This window comes from Penicillium digitatum, chromosome 1 (genome assembly GCF_016767815.1).
Source record: "Penicillium digitatum chromosome 1, complete sequence".
Classification (NCBI taxonomy): domain Eukaryota; kingdom Fungi; phylum Ascomycota; class Eurotiomycetes; order Eurotiales; family Aspergillaceae; genus Penicillium; species Penicillium digitatum.
This window is the reverse complement of record NC_089384.1, coordinates 7259013-7278322: the sequence shown is the minus strand read 5'-3', so window position 1 is coordinate 7278322 and position 19310 is coordinate 7259013. Positions and strand designations below refer to the sequence as shown.

At 49.9% G+C, this 19310-nt stretch overlaps 6 protein-coding genes across 6 annotated transcripts; 5 read left to right on the top strand and 1 right to left on the bottom strand.

Moving 5' to 3' along the window:
* Positions 1–11: 11 nt before the first annotated feature.
* Pdw03_4864 (RNA splicing factor (Pad-1), putative) lies at positions 12–1841 on the top strand (the record flags this gene model as incomplete). The annotated part of the gene is made up of 4 exons (XM_014675241.1): positions 12–634; positions 686–994; positions 1052–1531; positions 1583–1841. The coding sequence occupies 4 exons, from the start codon at positions 12–14 to the stop codon at positions 1839–1841; spliced, it is 1671 nt and encodes a 556-aa protein (XP_014530727.1).
* A 664-nt stretch (positions 1842–2505) lies between these two features.
* Positions 2506–4242, top strand: Pdw03_4863 (Protein phosphatase 2C, putative; the record flags this gene model as incomplete). Its single annotated transcript, XM_014675242.1, has 2 exons — positions 2506–2566; positions 2636–4242. The coding sequence occupies 2 exons, from the start codon at positions 2506–2508 to the stop codon at positions 4240–4242; spliced, it is 1668 nt and encodes a 555-aa protein (XP_014530728.1).
* Positions 4243–4499: 257 nt separating this feature from the next.
* On the top strand, positions 4500–5925 carry Pdw03_4862 (CDP-diacylglycerol-inositol 3-phosphatidyltransferase PIS; the record flags this gene model as incomplete). Its single annotated transcript, XM_014675243.2, has 5 exons — positions 4500–4562; positions 4654–4750; positions 4805–5068; positions 5132–5508; positions 5572–5925. 5 exons carry the CDS (start codon positions 4500–4502, stop codon positions 5923–5925), a joined length of 1155 nt encoding a protein of 384 aa, XP_014530729.2.
* A 2832-nt stretch (positions 5926–8757) lies between these two features.
* Pdw03_4861 (protein translocation complex component (Npl1)) lies at positions 8758–9228 on the top strand (the record flags this gene model as incomplete). The annotated part of the gene is made up of 2 exons (XM_014675244.1): positions 8758–9134; positions 9201–9228. 2 exons carry the CDS (start codon positions 8758–8760, stop codon positions 9226–9228), a joined length of 405 nt encoding a protein of 134 aa, XP_014530730.1.
* Positions 9229–10352: 1124 nt separating this feature from the next.
* Pdw03_4860 (Protein translocation complex component (Npl1), putative) lies at positions 10353–12757 on the top strand (the record flags this gene model as incomplete). Its single annotated transcript, XM_014675245.1, has 6 exons — positions 10353–10382; positions 10439–10523; positions 10590–10816; positions 10891–11548; positions 11605–12543; positions 12609–12757. The coding sequence occupies 6 exons, from the start codon at positions 10353–10355 to the stop codon at positions 12755–12757; spliced, it is 2088 nt and encodes a 695-aa protein (XP_014530731.1).
* A 3372-nt stretch (positions 12758–16129) lies between these two features.
* Positions 16130–17331, bottom strand: Pdw03_4859 (C6 transcription factor, putative; the record flags this gene model as incomplete). The annotated part of the gene is made up of 3 exons (XM_014675246.1): positions 16130–16922; positions 16990–17087; positions 17140–17331. 3 exons carry the CDS (start codon positions 17329–17331, stop codon positions 16130–16132), a joined length of 1083 nt encoding a protein of 360 aa, XP_014530732.1.
* Between the last annotated feature and the right edge of the window lie 1979 nt (positions 17332–19310).

The following is a 19310-nucleotide window of genomic DNA, read 5'->3' as shown; positions in this document are numbered from 1 at the left end:
TACCTCCCAAAATGTCTGGACTTGATGTAGAGGCTCTTCTAGAGTCTACTGCGGCCGCCACTACCGAAGCCCCAACCACTTCGGAAGGCCGTGACGACCACTCCCGCGCGGACCCCAGCGAGCGCCGTGATCGTTCCCGCGACAGACGCCGTCGCCGTGACCACAGCCGTGACCGCCGCCCCGATCGAGATCTCAAGGGCGATGAAGTCATGAAGAGCGACACTGCTAGTGCTAACGGAAGCCTTAGAAGCCGAAAGAGGAGCAAGAGTCGTGAATCTGAGCGACGCCGTCCTCGCCGTGACCGTGACAACTACCACTCCAGTGGTGACTTCTATCGTGGTGGAGGTCGCGCTCGTTCCCGCTCCCGTTCCCCCTATGACGATCGCCACTACCGGCCCAATCGCCGCCAGCGTGAGGAAGAAAGACGCCCCCGCCGTGACGCGGATGCCCGACGTGGTTCTCCCAGCCGCAAGTCCCCAGAACTTAATGAGGATGAACGTGACAGGCGCACTATTTTTGTGCAGCAACTTGCTGCTCGTCTGAGAATCAAGGATCTGTTTACTTTCTTTGAAAAGGCCGGCCCCGTTAAAGATGCTCAAATCGTCAAAGATCGCGTTAGCGGACGCTCCAAAGGGTAAGTTCTCATCTGATTGGTTCATACAAACGCTTGCTAATATCCGTTTAGTGTCGGTTATGTCGAGTTTAAAAACGAGGAGTCTGTTGCCGCCGCCATCAGACTCACTGGCCAGATGCTCCTAGGAATCCCCATCATTGCGCAACTGACTGAAGCGGAGAAGAACCGCCAAGCTCGCAACCCCGAGGCTACTGCAGGCAATCAGCACACCGCACCATTCCACAGGCTCTATGTTGGTAACGTCCATTTCAGCATTACCGAAGACGATCTCACCAATGTCTTCGAACCATTCGGCGAGCTCGAGTTTGTTCAGTTGCAAAAGGATGAAACCGGTAGAAGCAAGGGTTATGCCTTTGTTCAGTACGTTTTCCCCTTTTAAATTCTTAGCTTTTTTTTTAACCGACTGACTTTGACCAGATTCGCCAATCCCGAACAAGCTCGGGACGCTTTGGAAAAGATGAACGGATTTGAACTTGCCGGACGAGCTATTCGGGTTGGTCTCGGCAATGATAAGTTCACCCCCGACGCGCACGCCAATCGCCCCTCAGGTGCTTCCTCTACAAACCAATCAAACTTCCAGGGTTCTTCGTTCTCCGGTCAGGGAGGCCGTGGCGTCCAAGCCGGAGGTTCCAACAACTTTGACCGTGCTGGTGGCAGAGAAACCGAAAAGGGCGCCGGTGCTAGTGCGCTTGACGATACGGATGTTGCTGGTGTGAACTTCAACAACTACTCTAGGGATGCGTTGATGAGGAAGCTTGCACGAACAGATGATGCCCAACCTTCTGTCGACGACCGTCAGAAGTTCCTTCGACCCAAGACCGAGACTAAGCCACTTCCCATCAATGTCAACATGGCCAGTCGGTGTGTTTTGCTTCGCAACATGTTTGACCCCGCCGAGTGAGTTTCTTCAACTTCATATTAAGAGAACAAAAGCTTAATTCTTTGCAGAGAGACCGGTGAAGCCTGGATCAAAGAACTCGAGGAGGATGTCCGCTCGGAGTGTGAGGAGAAATACGGCCATGTTGTTCACATTTCACTAGATGTCAGTTCCCAGGGAGATATCTACCTGAAGTTCGATCGCGTTCAAGGTGGCGAGAATGCTATCAAGGGCCTTAATGGCCGATACTTTGGCGGAAAGCAGATCACCGCCCAACCCGTCGTGGACGCCGTCTACAGCAGTCTCTTCTCCCGGACTAAGGCCATCTAGATGCTCATCCCCGAGTACATCCGCTTTTTTTTCGAAATCTAACCTGGCACATTCTCTGAAGGCAGATCCCTCTGACGTCTTGCTTGGACATAATGGAAGGCTCTGCTACCCGGTAGGTGCCACTCCTCCAGCGTTGTTTTTTCTTGTTTTTCTTGTTCGGCCACTCTCGTGTGCCATTTGTCTCTTCTTTCGTCCCCTTCTGTGGATCTAAGAAGTGGACCTTGCTACCAACATGATCGTTTTTAGCAGCGTGATTTAGCATCTTGTTGCCCTGTTAAGTTATGAATGGAGTTACGTCAAATATGGAATATTTCCCCCTACTTGTAGTCCCCTTACTTTGTAGTCCTCCAGTGGATCTCAAGGTTACGTATGTCTACTATGTCTACTTCCTAGTATTAACGTCTTTCTTCCACAGTTTTCCATTCTAAGCGATCTTCACGGAAATGGTGTTAGTGAAGTATCACAAGCTATGTACATAGCTTTCATTAGAGTTAACGTACAAGTACATCATGTACATGGTCATGTAGTGGAACCCGCACTACAGAGCTAAATGCCGATCCGGGTCTTCTTATCTGCCGACGCTCGGGCCATGTACGTTCTCCCCATGCCCAGTCCCTTTAACCTTCTTTTCCTCCTTGCTATTTCCTTATAATTCGATGAGCCAATGACTCTCCTTTCATCGAGGCGAGTAACAGGCCGGGTCTGGACCTCGGCCGACTGTTACAGTATGTGCGACCAGAGCTACCTGCTCATCTGCGCGAAGATCCTTGAAGTGCCTAGCTAATACAACCCAGGTTTCGCTCTCCTTCGTCGAGCGCAATGCTACAGTACCGAGTCTGTTCAGCCTGGTCAGTCAACAGCTAGGAAGCAACCACAGTTCCGTGATTACTTTGTCTCCCACCTGCCGTCGTCTTCACTTCATCCGGATCCCCGTGGTCCGTCCTCGCCATTTCATAAACTCCCTCGCTCCGCTTCTCTTCCTCATACCGGAGATACCCCACAATCGCCAGCTGCCTTCCAAGCTTTAATAGATCGTGAGACAACAGTCGTGCGGATTCCACTCCGCAACGCAAAGCACCATTTCGGCGCCGTCACCTCCCGTGGAACGCGCCCCTCGAATGAAGACACGTACCAAGCCGGCGTCATTGACATCCCCGCCTTTGCGAAGCGAGCTCCAACTTCGCTAACGATCAGGCGATCCAATCAACAAGGTCCTGTGGCCCACCCCCGGGAGTCGCGTGGTGCAGAAACAGCTAGTGGAGACCCACAAGTGTTCTATTTCGGTATCTTCGATGGTCATGGCGGATCCGAGTGTAGTTCGTTCTTGAGGGACTATTTGCATGAGTATATCCAGAACACGGCATTTGATATCGAACTTCGGTCCAGCCTACGGCCTGGTGCTGAAGTGCCACCCACCACTAGCGAACTACCTGTGATGCAGGAAGGCGACCGGCGAAGAATCGGAGACCTAGAGAAATATCTTATGCAGACTTGGAGACGGGTAGTTGGTGGCTACTTCAAGAGATTCAAGCCGCCGCACTTTGCCTACAATGGCACCGAGTCTGCCGACCCGATTGTTGAAAACCACATATCCATCGAGGAAGTTGTGGAGTACGCCTTCCTGCGTGCGGATCTAGATTTTGTCAACGCTCAAGCGGCTAAGCGAGACGATGATCTGGTCCGTGCCGAAAGACCTCTGAACGAAGATGAAATCTTTCATAGGCCCAGCATGACCCGGTCTCCCCAGATCGGCGGAAGCGCCCGGTTCAAGGGTGGCAGCACCGGAAGCATCGCGATGATCTCTACTTCGACGCCAGCTTCCTTCTGGCACCCCATCGCCCCATCGAGCCTGCTGGTTGCTCATGTTGGCGACACCCGCATACTCCTCTGCTCAACAGAAACTGGCCAAGCTATCCCCATCACATCAAACCACCACCCCTCGTCTCCGATCGAGGCCACCCGACTCCGACGGTATGCCACAACCTTTGTAACAGACTCTTTCGGCGAAGAACGCATGAGCGGGCTAGCCAACACGCGCGCTTTCGGCGATGTCCAATCCAAGCGTATCGGAGTCTCTGCTGAGCCCGAACTTAAGCGTATCGAGCTTGGCCCGGCCGAGTTTTCGTTCTTGGTTTTGGTATCCGATGGCATCAGCGGAACACTCCTCGACCAGGAGGTCGTTGATATCGTCAAGGAGGCCAAGACGCCGGAGCAGGGGGCGCGTGATGTGGTCAGTTTCTCGACCGAGGTCACTAAAGAAGGTGACAATGCTACTTGTCTTGTTGTTCGCCTTGGTGGCTGGGAGCGTCGTCTCGAGGGCGGTGTTGGTAGTATGGGTACTAAAGAGTCTCGCGAGTGGCGTCGGCAGGATGCCACTGATCCGCGCAGGTCACGGACATGAATGGGGGTCTTTTTTTTAAACTCCGTATATCTGGAGGTTATGTTCTGTAAATATTTTTTTTGTGCCTCTAGGCTAGTCGTATATAATCAATGTCTATAAAAACACCCTGCTCAGGATGGTCAAAACTCGCACTTTAAGGTATCATTATATTCTACCTCGAGGACTCAAGAATTTTGTGAAGTATCACAAACAGATTCGACAATTTCTGAGACTCAAATGTTTCAAGTCCAGTTTTTATGTTGTATGTTTCAAACATCATGATCATCTCCAAGTGGACCACGTGGGGAAAGCTCAAGTCCAAGGTTCCGAGCAACCCGCAGGTCATTCCACAATCTCCTTTTCCTTTCATCCCTTCTGTCTAAATTTTTCTTTTAATTTTACATCTTGGAAGTTTCAAGTGCGTGTCAACAGCGCTTGCTTATCTCCCTTATCGTCGAAATCCTTGTTCCCTGGACGCCTCCTATCCTTATCCTGAGGAAATTCGTTTTATTCTTATCTCGGGGACACGGTGCGTTCTCCATCACTACTGCATCTGCAGTACATCCCGACTGACACCACCTAGACCAACTGTCTGGTATCCATACGTCTCCACGACATACACGAGAAAAAGCTCACCTGTCACATCTCTTTCACATCGCAATGAGCGCAAGAACACGACGACAAAAGGCTTCCCTCGCCGCTGAGGAGAGCGAAGATTCACCTAGCAATGGCTCCGTGTCGACACCTTCAAAGCGCGCCTCTTCTAAGAAGAGAGCCAGATCTGCCGCACGGGAAGAGAGCAAGGAAAACAAGGAAAACATATTCCTTTTCACCCCAAATCTTATCGGTAGGATGCCCCGCTGATGTGGCTTTAAGTCTCGAGTTGCCATCTGGTTTAACACGTCCCCAGGATATTCCCGAGTCTTTTTGACCTTCGCCTCGCTATATTACATGCCCCTCCATCCCCGGACCTGCTCCTTCCTCTATACGGTGTCCTGTCTGCTGGACGCCTTGGACGGTTATGCAGCACGATACTTCAACCAATCCACCACCTTTGGTGCAGTGCTGGACATGGTTACCGACCGCTGCACTACCGCGTGTCTCTTGGTCTTCCTGAGCTCCGCCTGGCCCCGGTGGGCCATCCTCTTCCAGGGTCTCATCAGCCTGGACATGGCCAGCCACTACATGCACATGTACGCTACTCTAAGCATGGGCGGATCCAGCCAGAGCCATAAGAAGGTTGATCCTAGCCGTAGCTGGATTATGTACCAGTACTACACCAGCAAGGTAGGACACCGCTTCGCCGAATTGATATTGCATCTCCCCAAGCTTATTTGCAACTTTTCTTAGGTCGTTCTGTTCATCTGCTGTACCGCCAACGAAGCCTTCTTCATCGGCCTGTACCTCCTGTCTTTCTCTTCGCCAACCCTGTCTCCATCGCTCCTGCAGCCTGTCTCCGATTCCCAGCCCGGAAACCCGGCCCACCCCGAGCCAGCCAGCCTCTTCGCTAGTCCCTGGAGCGCCGGTGCCCTCGAGATGGCGCGTGCGAACAAGCTCGAGAGCACCTGGCCATGGATCATCACCGGCATCTCGTTCCCCATCATGGCCTTCAAGCAGTTCGTCAATATCCTTCAGTTGGTGAAGGCCAGCAAATGGCTCGCTGAGGGCGATCTTGCTACCCGCCGAGCCAACCGCAAGAAGTAACGGATTGGAACTACATCAAAGCTACACGGTAGCTAGTCGAATTTTTCGATTCCTTCCTACTTGTCATGAATGTCTTTGGAGCTACGGTCTGTGTTTTTTTCGGGATGCGCAAGCAGACAGCGCTAGGAGCTGTCCCTTCCTCCCTAGGGGAATGGTTCATCTGGTGGTTGGATCCTATTCATGAGCATCTTGGTCAAGAATGATGGCCTTTGGTAGCCATGCATGGTCCGGATTCTTGGGCCCTGTACAATACAATACACACGCGGGTTGTGTACGTCGGTTTTTTTTTCGCCATTTGTTCTTTCTTACTTTTCTCCTCCTTTTCCTTCCTTTCCATTTACCATTTCCTCCTTTTCTCCTTTTCGCTTTTCGATCTCTTCGTCTGCGGCCTGGTTCTTCAATCTTGTCTTCTCTTTCCTCGTTGCCTCTGCCAGTCTTTCGCCATCGTTAACGCCGTTATACATCATTAATGCATTGCTCTTGTATTTGACTTTGCCTGTGACTGGATGGGAAACCTGTTTAATGATAGCTATGGCATCTTGCTCCAGATACTTGATATGGCCGATTTCTTGTTGACTTTTACCCAGGGGAGACTGGTCCCTTTCTTTTCGGCTATTGCGCTTTTTCGAGTTCTCGTTTTGGGATTCACGAACCTCACATCGTATATACATATAGATGCAAATGGTTTTTGGCCATAATCTGCAGACAGTAATGAATATTTCAAAAGGTCTGCCCGGGCGATCGCTTCACGGCCACCCCTTTAATAAAAGAATCTAAACGTGTGTGACACCTGACGACTGACTTTGCTTCCGCGTCGCCCTTTGACTAAGAGTTCTTCGATCCAACCTCCATCCCCCGGGCCTAAAGTGCCTCCTACCGGCTAACATCGAGAATCTCAGGCATTGGTAGGGTGCCGGGGGATTTACCGCGAAATGAAGCCCCAGATCGAACGATTCCTACTGAAGTAATTGGCAATTGAGGGCCAGTAGTCTACTAAGTAGGAGACCAAATTCTCAGGAACTCGCCGGTTGGAACACCTGCAACATGTAAAAAGCCCATCGCCCTCAAGGGACATTCAGATGGCCTTTGGAACACGGGATCGTGACGCCTAATATCGATTGGCAACTATGTACGGAGTAGAAACTCTGTAATTAGTTAAAGCTGGGATATCGCCTACTTCCAGGGCTGGTAAATTTAGACTCCGTTGGATCTTTGTGTCAAACAAGTTCTTTCTATCTATGGTGATATATCCATACCCGATGTGCCCCATCTTTGCCTCTATCGCTCTACCGACTCAAACAAGGCAATGACGTGAATTCATGGTTGCACGACATTTCGCACTGTATCCGTGAATAATCCTAATGGTATTCAAGATCGAGCGATGGAGTAAATCGACCTACGTCAATTAAGTCATTTGGCAGAGTTACGCTCCTCAATGTAGGGCCTACTTCTTTTTTTCGTTCGATTCTCATTCTAGAACTCCTTATGCAATTAGAGCTGATCGATGGAGATCACGTTCTAAAACCACGGACCACGTTTCGGCTTAGCCTGACTTTGCCGTGTTCTATCTTATGGTATTCTTGAAAATCGTGTGTTGGTGACACAGATAAGTAAGCATTTTCCACAATTCTGAGCTTTTGATACCTGGAAATTATCCAAGGTAGACTGGCTGTTTCTCAATCGCTTCGGATCCTTAATCCAACATTGGTGACTATGTTGTTGACCCAGAAGATAAGTGACTCAGCAGATATGTGTTTGCATCTGTATAGCATATGTTTGTTTTGTTTGTTCAAGGGGTGTCGAAGGAGACTTCAGGTGTAGAATCTTCAGGGCTAAATTTAGGGTCCTCACAAATCAGGCACTCGATTAGATTTTTGAAAGTGAGTCAATAGCCAAGGAAGCATTTCTTTCCCGAATTCCGAGGGAAAAAAATTGTTAAAAAAAAACCACTCAGAGCTCTATTGCCTTGGAGCTTTCAGGCATCCATAAATTTCCCCCACGTTGAACACGTTGCACACGTGCGTTCGATGTAAGGTGCAAAAATTTCAAACATCCCTTGTTCCAGAAAATTGACTAAGCTGACCGGAGACGAAGGCTCCGGGACCATGACTCGAATAGGTGCCTTTTTTAGGGTGATTTAGGATGGATTAATGCAGTTTAGGGTAAAGTCGGAAGGCTCTTTGTTGCCTGATCGCCCTTCCGTCCACTCTTGAGGAAATCCGGCATCGGCCCTAGTCAGTTTTCCAATCACCTCATGACACAGTATGGAGTTGTCATTTGACGTTTCAATTCTCTTGTTGTTTCAATTTTTCAAGTTTCAAACTTTTTTTTTTTTTGCAATTTCGGGACCTTATGGCTCATTGTGTTGAGGCTCATTCCCAAGGCAAATCACCTCATTTTGAAAAAAAAAAAAAAAAAAGTAAAAAAAAAGTAGCTTGACCAAGATTTGTAACTCAAGGGGTACTCGAATGACGCGATGGGAATTTCGGACCAAAAATACCGGTTAAAAACCAATTGGAACTAGTGAAGGACCTTGTACTCCGTACTCCGACCGAAGGCCTAGGACCTTGTAGGACCTGGCGCCATTTTTTAAGCCATAAGGTGATCGAAGGTGATCTTCTCTCGGGATGGTCCCACTGAGAAAGTGGGTCTTGCCCATTTTTCTCCTTAAAAGTGACTCACTTGGAGACTCACTCTATAAAGAGTCACCCCTGGTGCATGATGTCTTTCGTTTTTTTTCTCTCAGTGCCTCATCTCATCCTTTCCAGGAGGTGATGGTCGCTCCCCTCTACATCAAAAGTTCTTTCACCACTTGAATCTTTACTTCCGAGAATGGGCCAGAGGCATAACAGACGCCGTACTCGCCGTTCAAACAACCGTAACGCTACACCTCACACTGTTCTCGCTCTACATCCGATATTCCCCGTGGAAATAAAACCAACCCTTCGGAAACCTCAGAAAAGCTTTTATGCACTTGTGTTTACCGATATCTCTCCTGACTCATGCATTTCACGTGGATCTCCGGCAGCCACCCTCGCCCCATCATGGCACTATGGGTATACAGCCTGGCAGACCCGTGAGCGCCCGTCGCGACTGGAACCAGGGCTGGAAGAAGCACAGTGCCGTCTGTTCGGCGGAGAGCCGGGCGACGATGTGAGCCTCTGTTACCGGATGCTTGAGTACTTCGGTGGACTCGACTACATTGACTCGTGAGTATCAGTCTCGTTGCTGATTCACCCGAAAAAATTCATATCAAATTCTGACATCTCTTTCAGAACGAGTGGCCTTGCCCTTGGAGATTGAACGTCCGAAGTTTCCGTTTGGGCTCACTCGGACGGACTGTTTTGCCACCCACTTTTTTTTCTTCCCCTTTTCCAGTCAACAAAAGTAAACAACGATTTTTTACGATTCTGCGACGTCTATGAATCCGCATTCGACAAACAAAACAAAACTAAAAATGCCATCGAAACTAAAACCCGATCACACGACGCCCTGCGTCTTCTGTCGCCCACTCGAAATGCGCCCATACCACACTGAAGTGGCAAGAACGCCAGATCGCACGGATTATCCCGGGTCCCCGACTTGCAGCAATGAAGATGCCTCTCACGGGGTGTTGGATTGGTCCCTCTTGACCCGGCCGTGTGGATTCTGGTCCACTGATCGTATCGCACATGAGAAAATGAGTCACGCATTTTCTGGCTGAAACTTCCTCTGCTTCGTCCGGTTTGGTTGAGTTTGTGTCCAACCTTGAGTTGTTGACGCTTGAACTCCTTTTCTGGGCGGACTAGAGAGGTTTTGGTTATCTTTGTTATGAGGGGAGAATTGTGCGATGGATCTGTTCTGTCAAAACTTCTATGCCGAGAAGGAAATGGTTAAGGCTGCAAGCATGCGGGTTCGATTGGAGATTCGATTATGACGGTAACCTCTATTGAAATGTGTAATTAATCAGCACATGTGCAGCCTTGAGCTCATTCACACCAAAAATTATGAACATTTTTGACCTTGAAGAAACCCTTCCTTAAAAACCTGGCATAAATTGTAAGATAGACCAACAAATGCGCAGTATTTAATGGCAGATCTAGTTCTAGTAGTAGTGACGGGCCTCAGCTCCGTGTCCTTTCACCGCCTCCAGCGCTCAAAGAAACTGCCACGTATTCAATCCCACTTAAGGCAGGCGGTGAGTCGACCCTGCTTGAGGACACGGTCATCACCAGATCAGGAAGAGCGACATTGACTCCCCCTACATCACTCCTTTGTTTCTTGTGAGCCGGGATTTTGGGTTCTTAGTAGGCTCTTTTTTCTTTTCTGCAATCCAAACGTGTTTTCTGGACCGTCCAAAGTGGCTACTGTCAACAGCCCTGTGCAACACGATCTTTAAATTCCGCGGCCAGCGGCCACCGCTGTCTGTACCCTGAACCCGCCGCAGGATGTCGTCAGACTATACCTATGATGAGCAGGTAAGGATTGGGACCTGATTTGATAACGACACAGGCATGCTAATTTTGGCTGTCAGGGCCAATTCTTCCCCTTCTTCATCCTCACCTTGACCGGCTTGGTCACTCTCCCTCTTACCTATAATCTCCTCCGACCTAGCAAAGGTGAGCTTCGGCAAAACTATACTAGAAGTTATTGCCAAAACTCTAACCACTTTATGTGATCTACAGAGCTTGAGAATACCGCTCCCCGCATCAAATCCGATTTCAAACCTAAACATGCGGACCTCATCGACGCGCAGAAGCGCAAGCGCCTGCGCAAAGAGCGCCGAATCAAGCGCATAATTACGGTCATCCTCGGATATGCTGTAATGGCATGGATGGTCTACTTAATTGTCGCCACCGCTAGAACAGTGGTGAAGGCATACGACCCTTATGATATTTTGGGTGTCTCGAGGGTAAGTTCTCTAGCTCGGCGCATGCTCGCCTAATGCACAGAGGATTCTAACTTACTAAACTTTTCGGAACACAGAGCGCAGATGAGAAGGCTATCTCCAGACATTACAAGCGCATGTCTCTGATCTACCACCCCGACAAAATCCGCCCTGACCCCGCTAAGAATGAGACTATCGAGATGCTCAACGAGCGCTTTGTGGAGCTCACAAAGGCCTATAAAGCTCTCACTGACGAGGAGGTGCGAAACAACTACCTCCAATTTGGCCACCCCGACGGTAAGCAGAGCTTTAGCATCGGCATTGCCCTTCCCAAGTTCATTGTCATGGAGGGCAATGGCAAATATGTTTTGATGGTCTATGGTGCTCTCTTGGGCGTCCTTCTACCTTATATCGTCGGCAAGTGGTGGTATGGATCTCAGCGCTACACAAAAGAGCGGGTTCTTGTCGCTAGCGCCGGAAACATTTTCCGTGAGTACAAGGACGACATTACCGGAGGTGGAGTTATCAGCGCTTTGTCCTCTGGCGAAGAATTCAATGATATGCTCAAGGGCGCTCGGGCTGAGTCTGGTCTGGCCAAGCTCGAGAAGCGTGTGCTGGCAGATGGTAACTCGTTCCTCACGGCCAAGGACCGTGAGGTGCTCAAGCAATTGGATAGCTCCTCTCATCGGAAGGCTTTGGCTTTGTTATGGGCTTATCTTGGCCGAATTGATATTGGTGATGCCTCTTTGGATTCCGGTAAGACAACTGCCCCCATGACCTTCCGAAACATACCACTAACTGAGCCCCCGCAGAAAAATATGAAGCGGCTCCTGTCGCCCTTGCTCTCACAGAGGCCTTCACAGCTATCTCACTCGCATTTGGCAACCTTGGACCGATCATCGGGGCCTTCAAAACCTCCCAGAATCTTATTCAAGCTGTGTCCCCGGGCTCATCACCGCTGCTGCAACTTCCCCACTTCACCGATGCTATTGTCAATTCCGTAGAGGGCGAAGACTCCAAGGAGCATTTCAGCGTTCAAAGATACATGGCACTGCCAGAGGCTCAACGGCGCAGCCTTACGGTCGGTGCTGGTCTTCTCTCTGATAAGCAATACAACGACGCCGTCTTAGTTGCCAAGCAACTCCCCATGCTCCACCCGGAGCGGATCTTCTTCAAGGTTATGGGAGAAAAAGTGATCACGCCCAGCAGTCTAGTGCAGCTGGTAGTCAAAGCCCGCTTTATCCCTCCAGGCAGCACATCCGTGCCGCTGGTGAACCCGCTCGACTTGGAGGACATTGACCCCGACGAGGATGACCTGGAAGCCTTGATGGGTCGCAAGCCGGCCAAGAACCGCGCAGCCACGATGGAGGATGGCAAGAAGGTCGAGGCGAACATTGAAACCATCCAGCCGCCTCTTGCCCACGCACCGTACTTAGCGCGCGACCACTCCCCTCGCTGGAACATCTTCCTAGCAGACGGCAAGCAGGGCAAGATGGCCGTGCCGCCGTTCACGTTCACGACATTTGACAAACCGATCTTTGACGAGGCCGGCCAGCCCACCTTCAACGTCCAGACTCTCAAGATGCAGTTCCAGGCTCCCCCGCAGGTCGGCGACTTCACCTTCATCCTCCACATGATTTGTGACAGCTATTTGGGACTTGACGTCACGGCTCAAATTACCCTGCACATTGACGACCCTGCCAAGGCAGCTGCCGTGGAAGAGGAAGACGACATCAGCGAGCCAGACGAGGGTAAGTCCACCTCAGATGCCACCCACCCAAACCGCCACTTCACTTTTACTAACGTTCTCTCTTAGACTCAATCGCCGGCCAAATGCAGGCGATCAAGACAGGCCAAGCACCTAAGAAGAAGTCGAAGGACTCCGACGACTCCAGCGAGAGTGATACCGACGGCGACGCAGGCGATACCAGTGACACCAACACCGAGACGGAAGACGAGGATTGATTCCCTTTCTCATGCATTGATTGATCGATTGTAACCACAGCTTGTGTGATGTGTATGTGTGACATTAGCCTTTGATTTGAACCCTGGACCTTGGCTTTGCCCTTGCCCTTGCCCTTGCCCTTGCCCATGGGGCTTAGGCCTACTGTTGTCTTGACGGCGTTCTGGGGTTTGGTCAAACTCACTTGTTCATCGGGTAGCCACGGAGTGACCAGGAGTGACTTAGGTATGGCGATGTAATTCTTCCACTTCGTCTCTTAACTCATTTAATCTTCTGGGTGATAAGCTCGTGTAAGTCTAGGTGCTCCCGATTATCGTGATACGGTGATTTTTTAACGGGACCACTTGCAGTTTGGTGACAAATCGATTCTGGATTGAATAAATGTATTACTCTTCTTTTAGCCAATCATTCAAATCTCTCAACCTATCCGCAAGCATCGTCGGCCATTCAGATAGCCTCTAACCTTAACCAGGACTTCAAATGATGTACCCCGGACCACCAAGTTGGTTACATTAGCCAAAAGATCGGTTGATTCTGACCAATTTACCGACAATGGTGGCAGTTGACTTGCCAGTATCGATTGGCATCTACTGAAAAGACCACCATGTCAAATCTGCATTGATCGATGACCCATACACATGTTTGGCGGGTGAGACAGCAATCCCTGAGTCCAATTTCCCCACCATCTACTCGGAAGACCTCCCCCGGGTGTCCCCAATCCCCGTAAAATGAGGTTCCAAGTTTTGCCAGTAAGTATGTTCCGGTGAGATATGTGCGTGCTAAGACGACTTCTTTCAAAAGGGGCATGTAGAAGATCAGGAACATGGGTGATCCGGTCGTGATATACCCGAAAAAGTATATGTTCTACCAGACGCCGTCCCTGCACCAAGTCAAGCATCTAGTGGAATTTTATATGCGAACGAACGACCGGCGCATGTTGACGCTTTTTTCTTAAAAACTCTAGGAACAACGCCAACAAAGTCATGCACACAAAGGTCGTTGCATATGCTCGGACAACCAGTTTGCATTCTTTGATCCCCTCTGGCCACTCCTTGTTGCAGCCACGGGCTAGGTTGCCCTTGCCGAATCCCTATGCACGAACACAAAATGCCGCTAGGCAGAGCGCTGTGTCTAGAGACCGTCCAATAGACTGTCGATGATCATCTCCTGGGTGAGGATACCTTGCTTCCTCCAGGGAGGACGGTTCATTATGTCGGGGGCAGTCACCTCTATTTCCAATACCCTTTTCGGACATACCCGATATACTCGTGATCGTCCAGAGAATTTCGGCCACTGGCAGAATCATGCACTCCGGCTCCGATCATCACTGCAACCCCTGGCCATGAAGGGCGTGAATCAGACATCCTTTGGTCTGCGGGGTGCAACTAGCAAAGGCAGGGTCAGAAGCAAATCTTTCTCTCGATCAGGAAGTTCGTCGAACTGACTAGTCATCCTCACCACGGTATCGACAACATCAGCCACTGCATTGAAATGAGCAGGAAGGATTTCCACTTGCCGAGTTATCGTTTGAACCGTGCTGGGGTGATCGCCAGTGACCATGTGGACGGCTATACCAGGTCCCATGTTCTGTTTGATCTTTTGATACCTGTTGGTCATAGGCGCGGAGGCAGATACCTATATGAAGCTGCATTTTCCTGTCGAACTCGCTTATCGTGCATAGGCATCTGATCCGATGTAGCATCTCTATCCTGCTCTCCCGATGGCCACAACGGAGGATCCAGAGCACCATTGCATCCGCATCTCTCCTTGTTCGGTGATCGGTATTATATCGAAAAAAAAATCTTAGGCTGGTAACTGGTCCCCGTGTTTCAAAAAAGCATGGGTGATTTGACCCTGATGTTTATTCCTCGAGGGTTTTCGTGCTCTTTTTAAATTCTCAGAGTGACGAGGCCCCATGAACACAGGCCAAGCTATGCAAAGTTCTTGGGTTTGATTTGTCGGTTCCTACTTCGTTTTCTCACGTTGTCTCTTCCGTTCATAGTAATACCAGAAATCTTGTTTCTGCTAGCACTGGCGAGGAAAGGGCATGATACAGCATTCAACTTGTGGTATACACATCCCATGTTTGAACTGCATTGTCCGATGCTATTCCCTGTCCCATATCACACCACATCCCCAACTGCGAGATACCTCCGTCGGTAGACTACAATCGTCATCGAAATCTACATCTCAACGGGTCCCGGGACCTCCATTGAAGTACCTAAACCAGGGTACACAGACAACCCCAGCAACCGATACATTGCATGTCCTCAAGTCCCACAGACAACCCTTCCCTATGCACTCTAGTCCTTTCTTCCCAGCCTCCAGCCCCTAGCCCCTAGCCCCCAGCCCCCAGCCCCAAGACCGAACGGACAATGTGAGATACGCACTTGCTGCGATCTACGATCTCCGATTTAAACCTCTGATACGGCGGCTGTTCTCTGCCCTAGGTTGATGCTGGAGATATCTGTGTCAGGTCGTGCATGTATGATACCACTGTATGACTTGGTGCGAGATCTAGATCCGGTGTGAAGCAGTTTCGGGGTTTCCTGTGTCATCGTTTCGTCCGGGTTGGTTGTAGGTCAGCTGGGATGGGTTGTATAGTGCACAGAGTACTCAGCCGTTCCGCAGGACCTGTTACGACTATGATGGTTGATGTCGTCGGAAAAAAGACCCGAGATGGGAAGGATGGATGACCTTTCAAGCCAGGGAATGTCCTCCTTGGGATCTCTCTGACGAGGGTAAGATGAGACCATGCTAATTCTGTATCTCATCGTAGGTGGCCCTCCCAGTCCCTTCCGTACAAATCGCTGCCTAAGTCTAATGCGAGCGCTAGGAATTCGAAGAATTTAGAGTCAAAGGCATAAGAACTGGTGTCTAGATTGATAGGGCGATCATCGTTCAAACTAGTTACCAGAATCGAAAGGAAATTCAAATCCAAGATCAAGGATGACGATCCAAAGAAAGACCTGTGTAAACCCGAGAAGTAGAAGTCAAAAAGAAAACGACTGGTCAGGAAAGATTAGGGCTCAACGTGCCAGACATCTTCCAATCTTAGAATCCTGCGTGGATGTCATGCTCAATGCTCCGGCGGAGGAGTCCAAATTCAGACGTGGGGGTATAGAAAGAGGAAAAATGAAAAAAAAAAAAATTGAAAATGAAGAGCTGGACAAGAATGGAATTCAAAATGACTCGGATGAGAAATGAGAAAGTGAAATGGCACGAAGAAATATTGATAAGAAGTGAAATGAAAAGGAAAGCTGCTCAACAGCTTGTACCCCCCCCCCCCAAAAAAACAAAGCAACTAAACGAAGGTCACGGATTTCCCAAACACAGGAGAAACAGTCCATGATATCATTCATACCAAGCCAGAGTCAGCCCGAAGGAAAATTCCAGCCCGGTGTAAACCCGGAATAAAACGAGTCATGTGCCTGGAAATGGAAATCACCCATCATCTCCGCAGATAGATTCCCAGCAAGATGATGGGAATGCACATGAGACTCAGCCATGAGACCGGGCGGTAACCTCGCAATCACGGGCTTCACATCCTGCTGGGAAGTTCCGGAATCACAACATCCATCCAGCACGTACGGGAACGACAGTTCGTGGAGCGCCTGTTGAGGGTGATGCGGTAGGCCAGAAGATGCCGAGGACAGATCAACATGAGGTGCGATATCAGGGCCCATATCTGGCGCACTTAAGGACGGGCGTTGCTGCAGCGCCATGAGGTCCTGGTACCCTGCGTCTGGGTAGCTGTAGCTTGTCTGATGGACGGGCTGGGGATCCCATGGCCAGCTTGTGGGGGCCGTGCGGCTGGGCATGGATATGGGGGTTGGGATTGGGTATGGTGGGCGTGAGATGGTTGGGGAGGGCTCTGGCGGCGTTGTTGGCTCTGGGGAGGGCTCTGCTGTGACGCTACATTCGGTGGATGTTGACAGGAGTCGTAGGTAGCGGAGATCCTCCGAGTCTTCGTCTGGCTCGTCTGCGTTTTCTTCGGCTTGTTTGATCAGCCCTAGGCGGTCGAGGATCGCGTGTGTTAGGGGGTGCCCGTCTGGGGCTTCGGCGAGGGGATCGCCTGGGAAGCCTTCGTTGTTGATGCAGAATTTGTAGAGTTTCTGGAGGGCTTTTACGACCAGGGAATGATGAGATTCGAGCATTTCGACAAATCTGTGTGTGGTTTGTCTATGAGCCTTTGAGGATGGGGCATGGCTGGAGAGTTAATGCCGGCACTCACCCTCGAGAGTATACTTTGGTCTGTGTGGCTTTTCTCTCACGGAATAGGCAAGGGTGGTTATATACCGAGCAGCGATTGCAAGGCTGTTTCCCATCACACTGAGAGGCGTTAGTCACATCACAATCCCCATGCTATTTGAGTCGACCATACCTTGGTCTTCTTCACGCGACAGCGATCACAGGCCTTCAAAACATGCTTACGCTTGACCCGGAAAACACGTTGGTCGCGCTTGTCCTCGCCCGTCCGGGCCCGATGCTCTAGTTCCGACAACGAAGCCACAGCCGCAAAGTCATCAATGCTATGCGAGAAGCCCTTGGGGCGAAGCTTTGGCTGCCACGACATGGTGGATTGTATCATATTGGAAACCCCACCAGAACCCAAGCAAGGGAGGTAGATATTGCAATGCAAGAGGATGAAGGGTGGAGAAAGACGGAAAAGAGAGCACGATTTCAAGTGGAAGAGAAAAAGAACGAGAGCTTTGGCCAGCAACGTAAAAAAGAAAGACGAAAAAGAAAGGAATCGAGCAGGTGGGGTGGATGATAATGAAACGGACTTTCAGCCGCCAGGGCTAAACGCATGATAATTGTCAACGAGAAGTTGTCTCCCGCATCAGCAGAGAAGCCCTCCATGACGTGGAAAGACTGTCCAAAGCATTCAAGGGTGATGAGACCTGATGTAGGCCCTTAGGGGACTGTTGAGGTACCTAGAGATCAGTACAATGACTTTGAGCCGTGAATCCGTGACTTTGAACGATCGTAGGAATTGGGCAGAAAAACATCGATCAAGTCCGGAGGTCACCCCTTGTCACCCGATTTTCCCCTCGCGTGCTGACACTGCACGTCAGAGAGAACGTACCTGAAGATTGGGAAAGACCCATTCCGAGTGGGATGAGATGAGGTCCAATCCTTTTTTTTTTCTCTTTCTCGAATCTGCAGCTCTGAGGTCAAAGCGAGTTTAATAAAACAGGACATATCCTGGCTAGCTGCACCGAAACGTGTTACAACGTGATATGCCAGAAGATGTAGACAGTTCAACTGTCAGGTGGCTCTCTCTCTCTCTCTCTCTCTCTCTCTCTCTCTCTCTCTCTCTCTCTCTCTCTCTCTCTCTCTCTCTCTGCCTCTGGTAACAGAAGAGGAAGAGTTAACGGAGTCCAAAATAAAAAAGAGGCGGATCATTGAATCCGACTTTCTGTCTGATGCGGTGGATGATATTACCCTATTGATCCTATGACGGTTCGTCTCCTATCTCTCTTTATACCTAACGGACTCCTCTATCTTTTTCGTACAGTTTGACCCTGGTACTGCCTGCATTCTCGCACAGAAACAGATCCAATGTGCAATGATCAGGTCCCCCAAAGAAGCAGTCCCAATTCAAACAGGTGTCTAGGCTAGATCTTTGCATTGATCAATCTGCCTTTTGTACGGTGTGTGGCAGCATATGTGTGAGATGTGTATGCTAAGGTTACCTACCAGGCAGCACAGTGCTCAGCTCGAGCTGCAATAACCAGACAGTGTATCACTAATCAACGGAGTAAACTTGACTGTTCTTCTCTCTTCCCTTCCCATCCCGCACGAGATCATCCGAACAGAACAGCAATTCTGAATTCCGGGGGTGCCCCCAAGTTGTCTAGACTGTGAAATGCAATCGGATCCATGGACCTGTATGGGGACCTGTACCATGCCTCGAGGTTGGTTTGTCGAGTACTCCGTACAAGGACCATCTCAAGGTCTTTCAGCTGCAACAGGGAACAAGGAACAAGGGTTAAGAGACAATGCCAGAGACATGGACACAGTGTGATTCTTTTTCCCCGAATTTACAGAAACAAAAGATGAACGATTCCCTGTAGAAGCTAGCCACGATGTGCACAGGAATGGAATGGACTATGGACTATTGAGTGCAATATGCATCTTTTCAAAAGCAAGAAAAAGCAGATTTACGAACCTCGCCCGATGGAGGGAAAGGGCTTGGTACGAGCACCTGTATCGAACATGCAATCCACTAGTTCACCGACAGATTCACATTTCAAGTGCCTAGAGACCACGAGGCCATGAGATTTCTCGGCATTGACCTTGGCAAATGGAAAAAAAAAATGGGGGGTGGGAAAAAGCAAAACAAAGGACAAGGGTAAAAGCAGGGGAAAATGCAATCTGCATTGTCAGAGCGGTCTACTCCGTGTAGGAAGGAGATCTATAAGCCCTCATTTGGGGGGGGGACAGTTGGCGTCAAGAGATTGAAGCCTGAACATCCTCGGATGTCAGATTTGCCAACCCAATGATATTAACCATCAACCCCCAAATTTCTTGGAACTCTCAAAAAAAGAA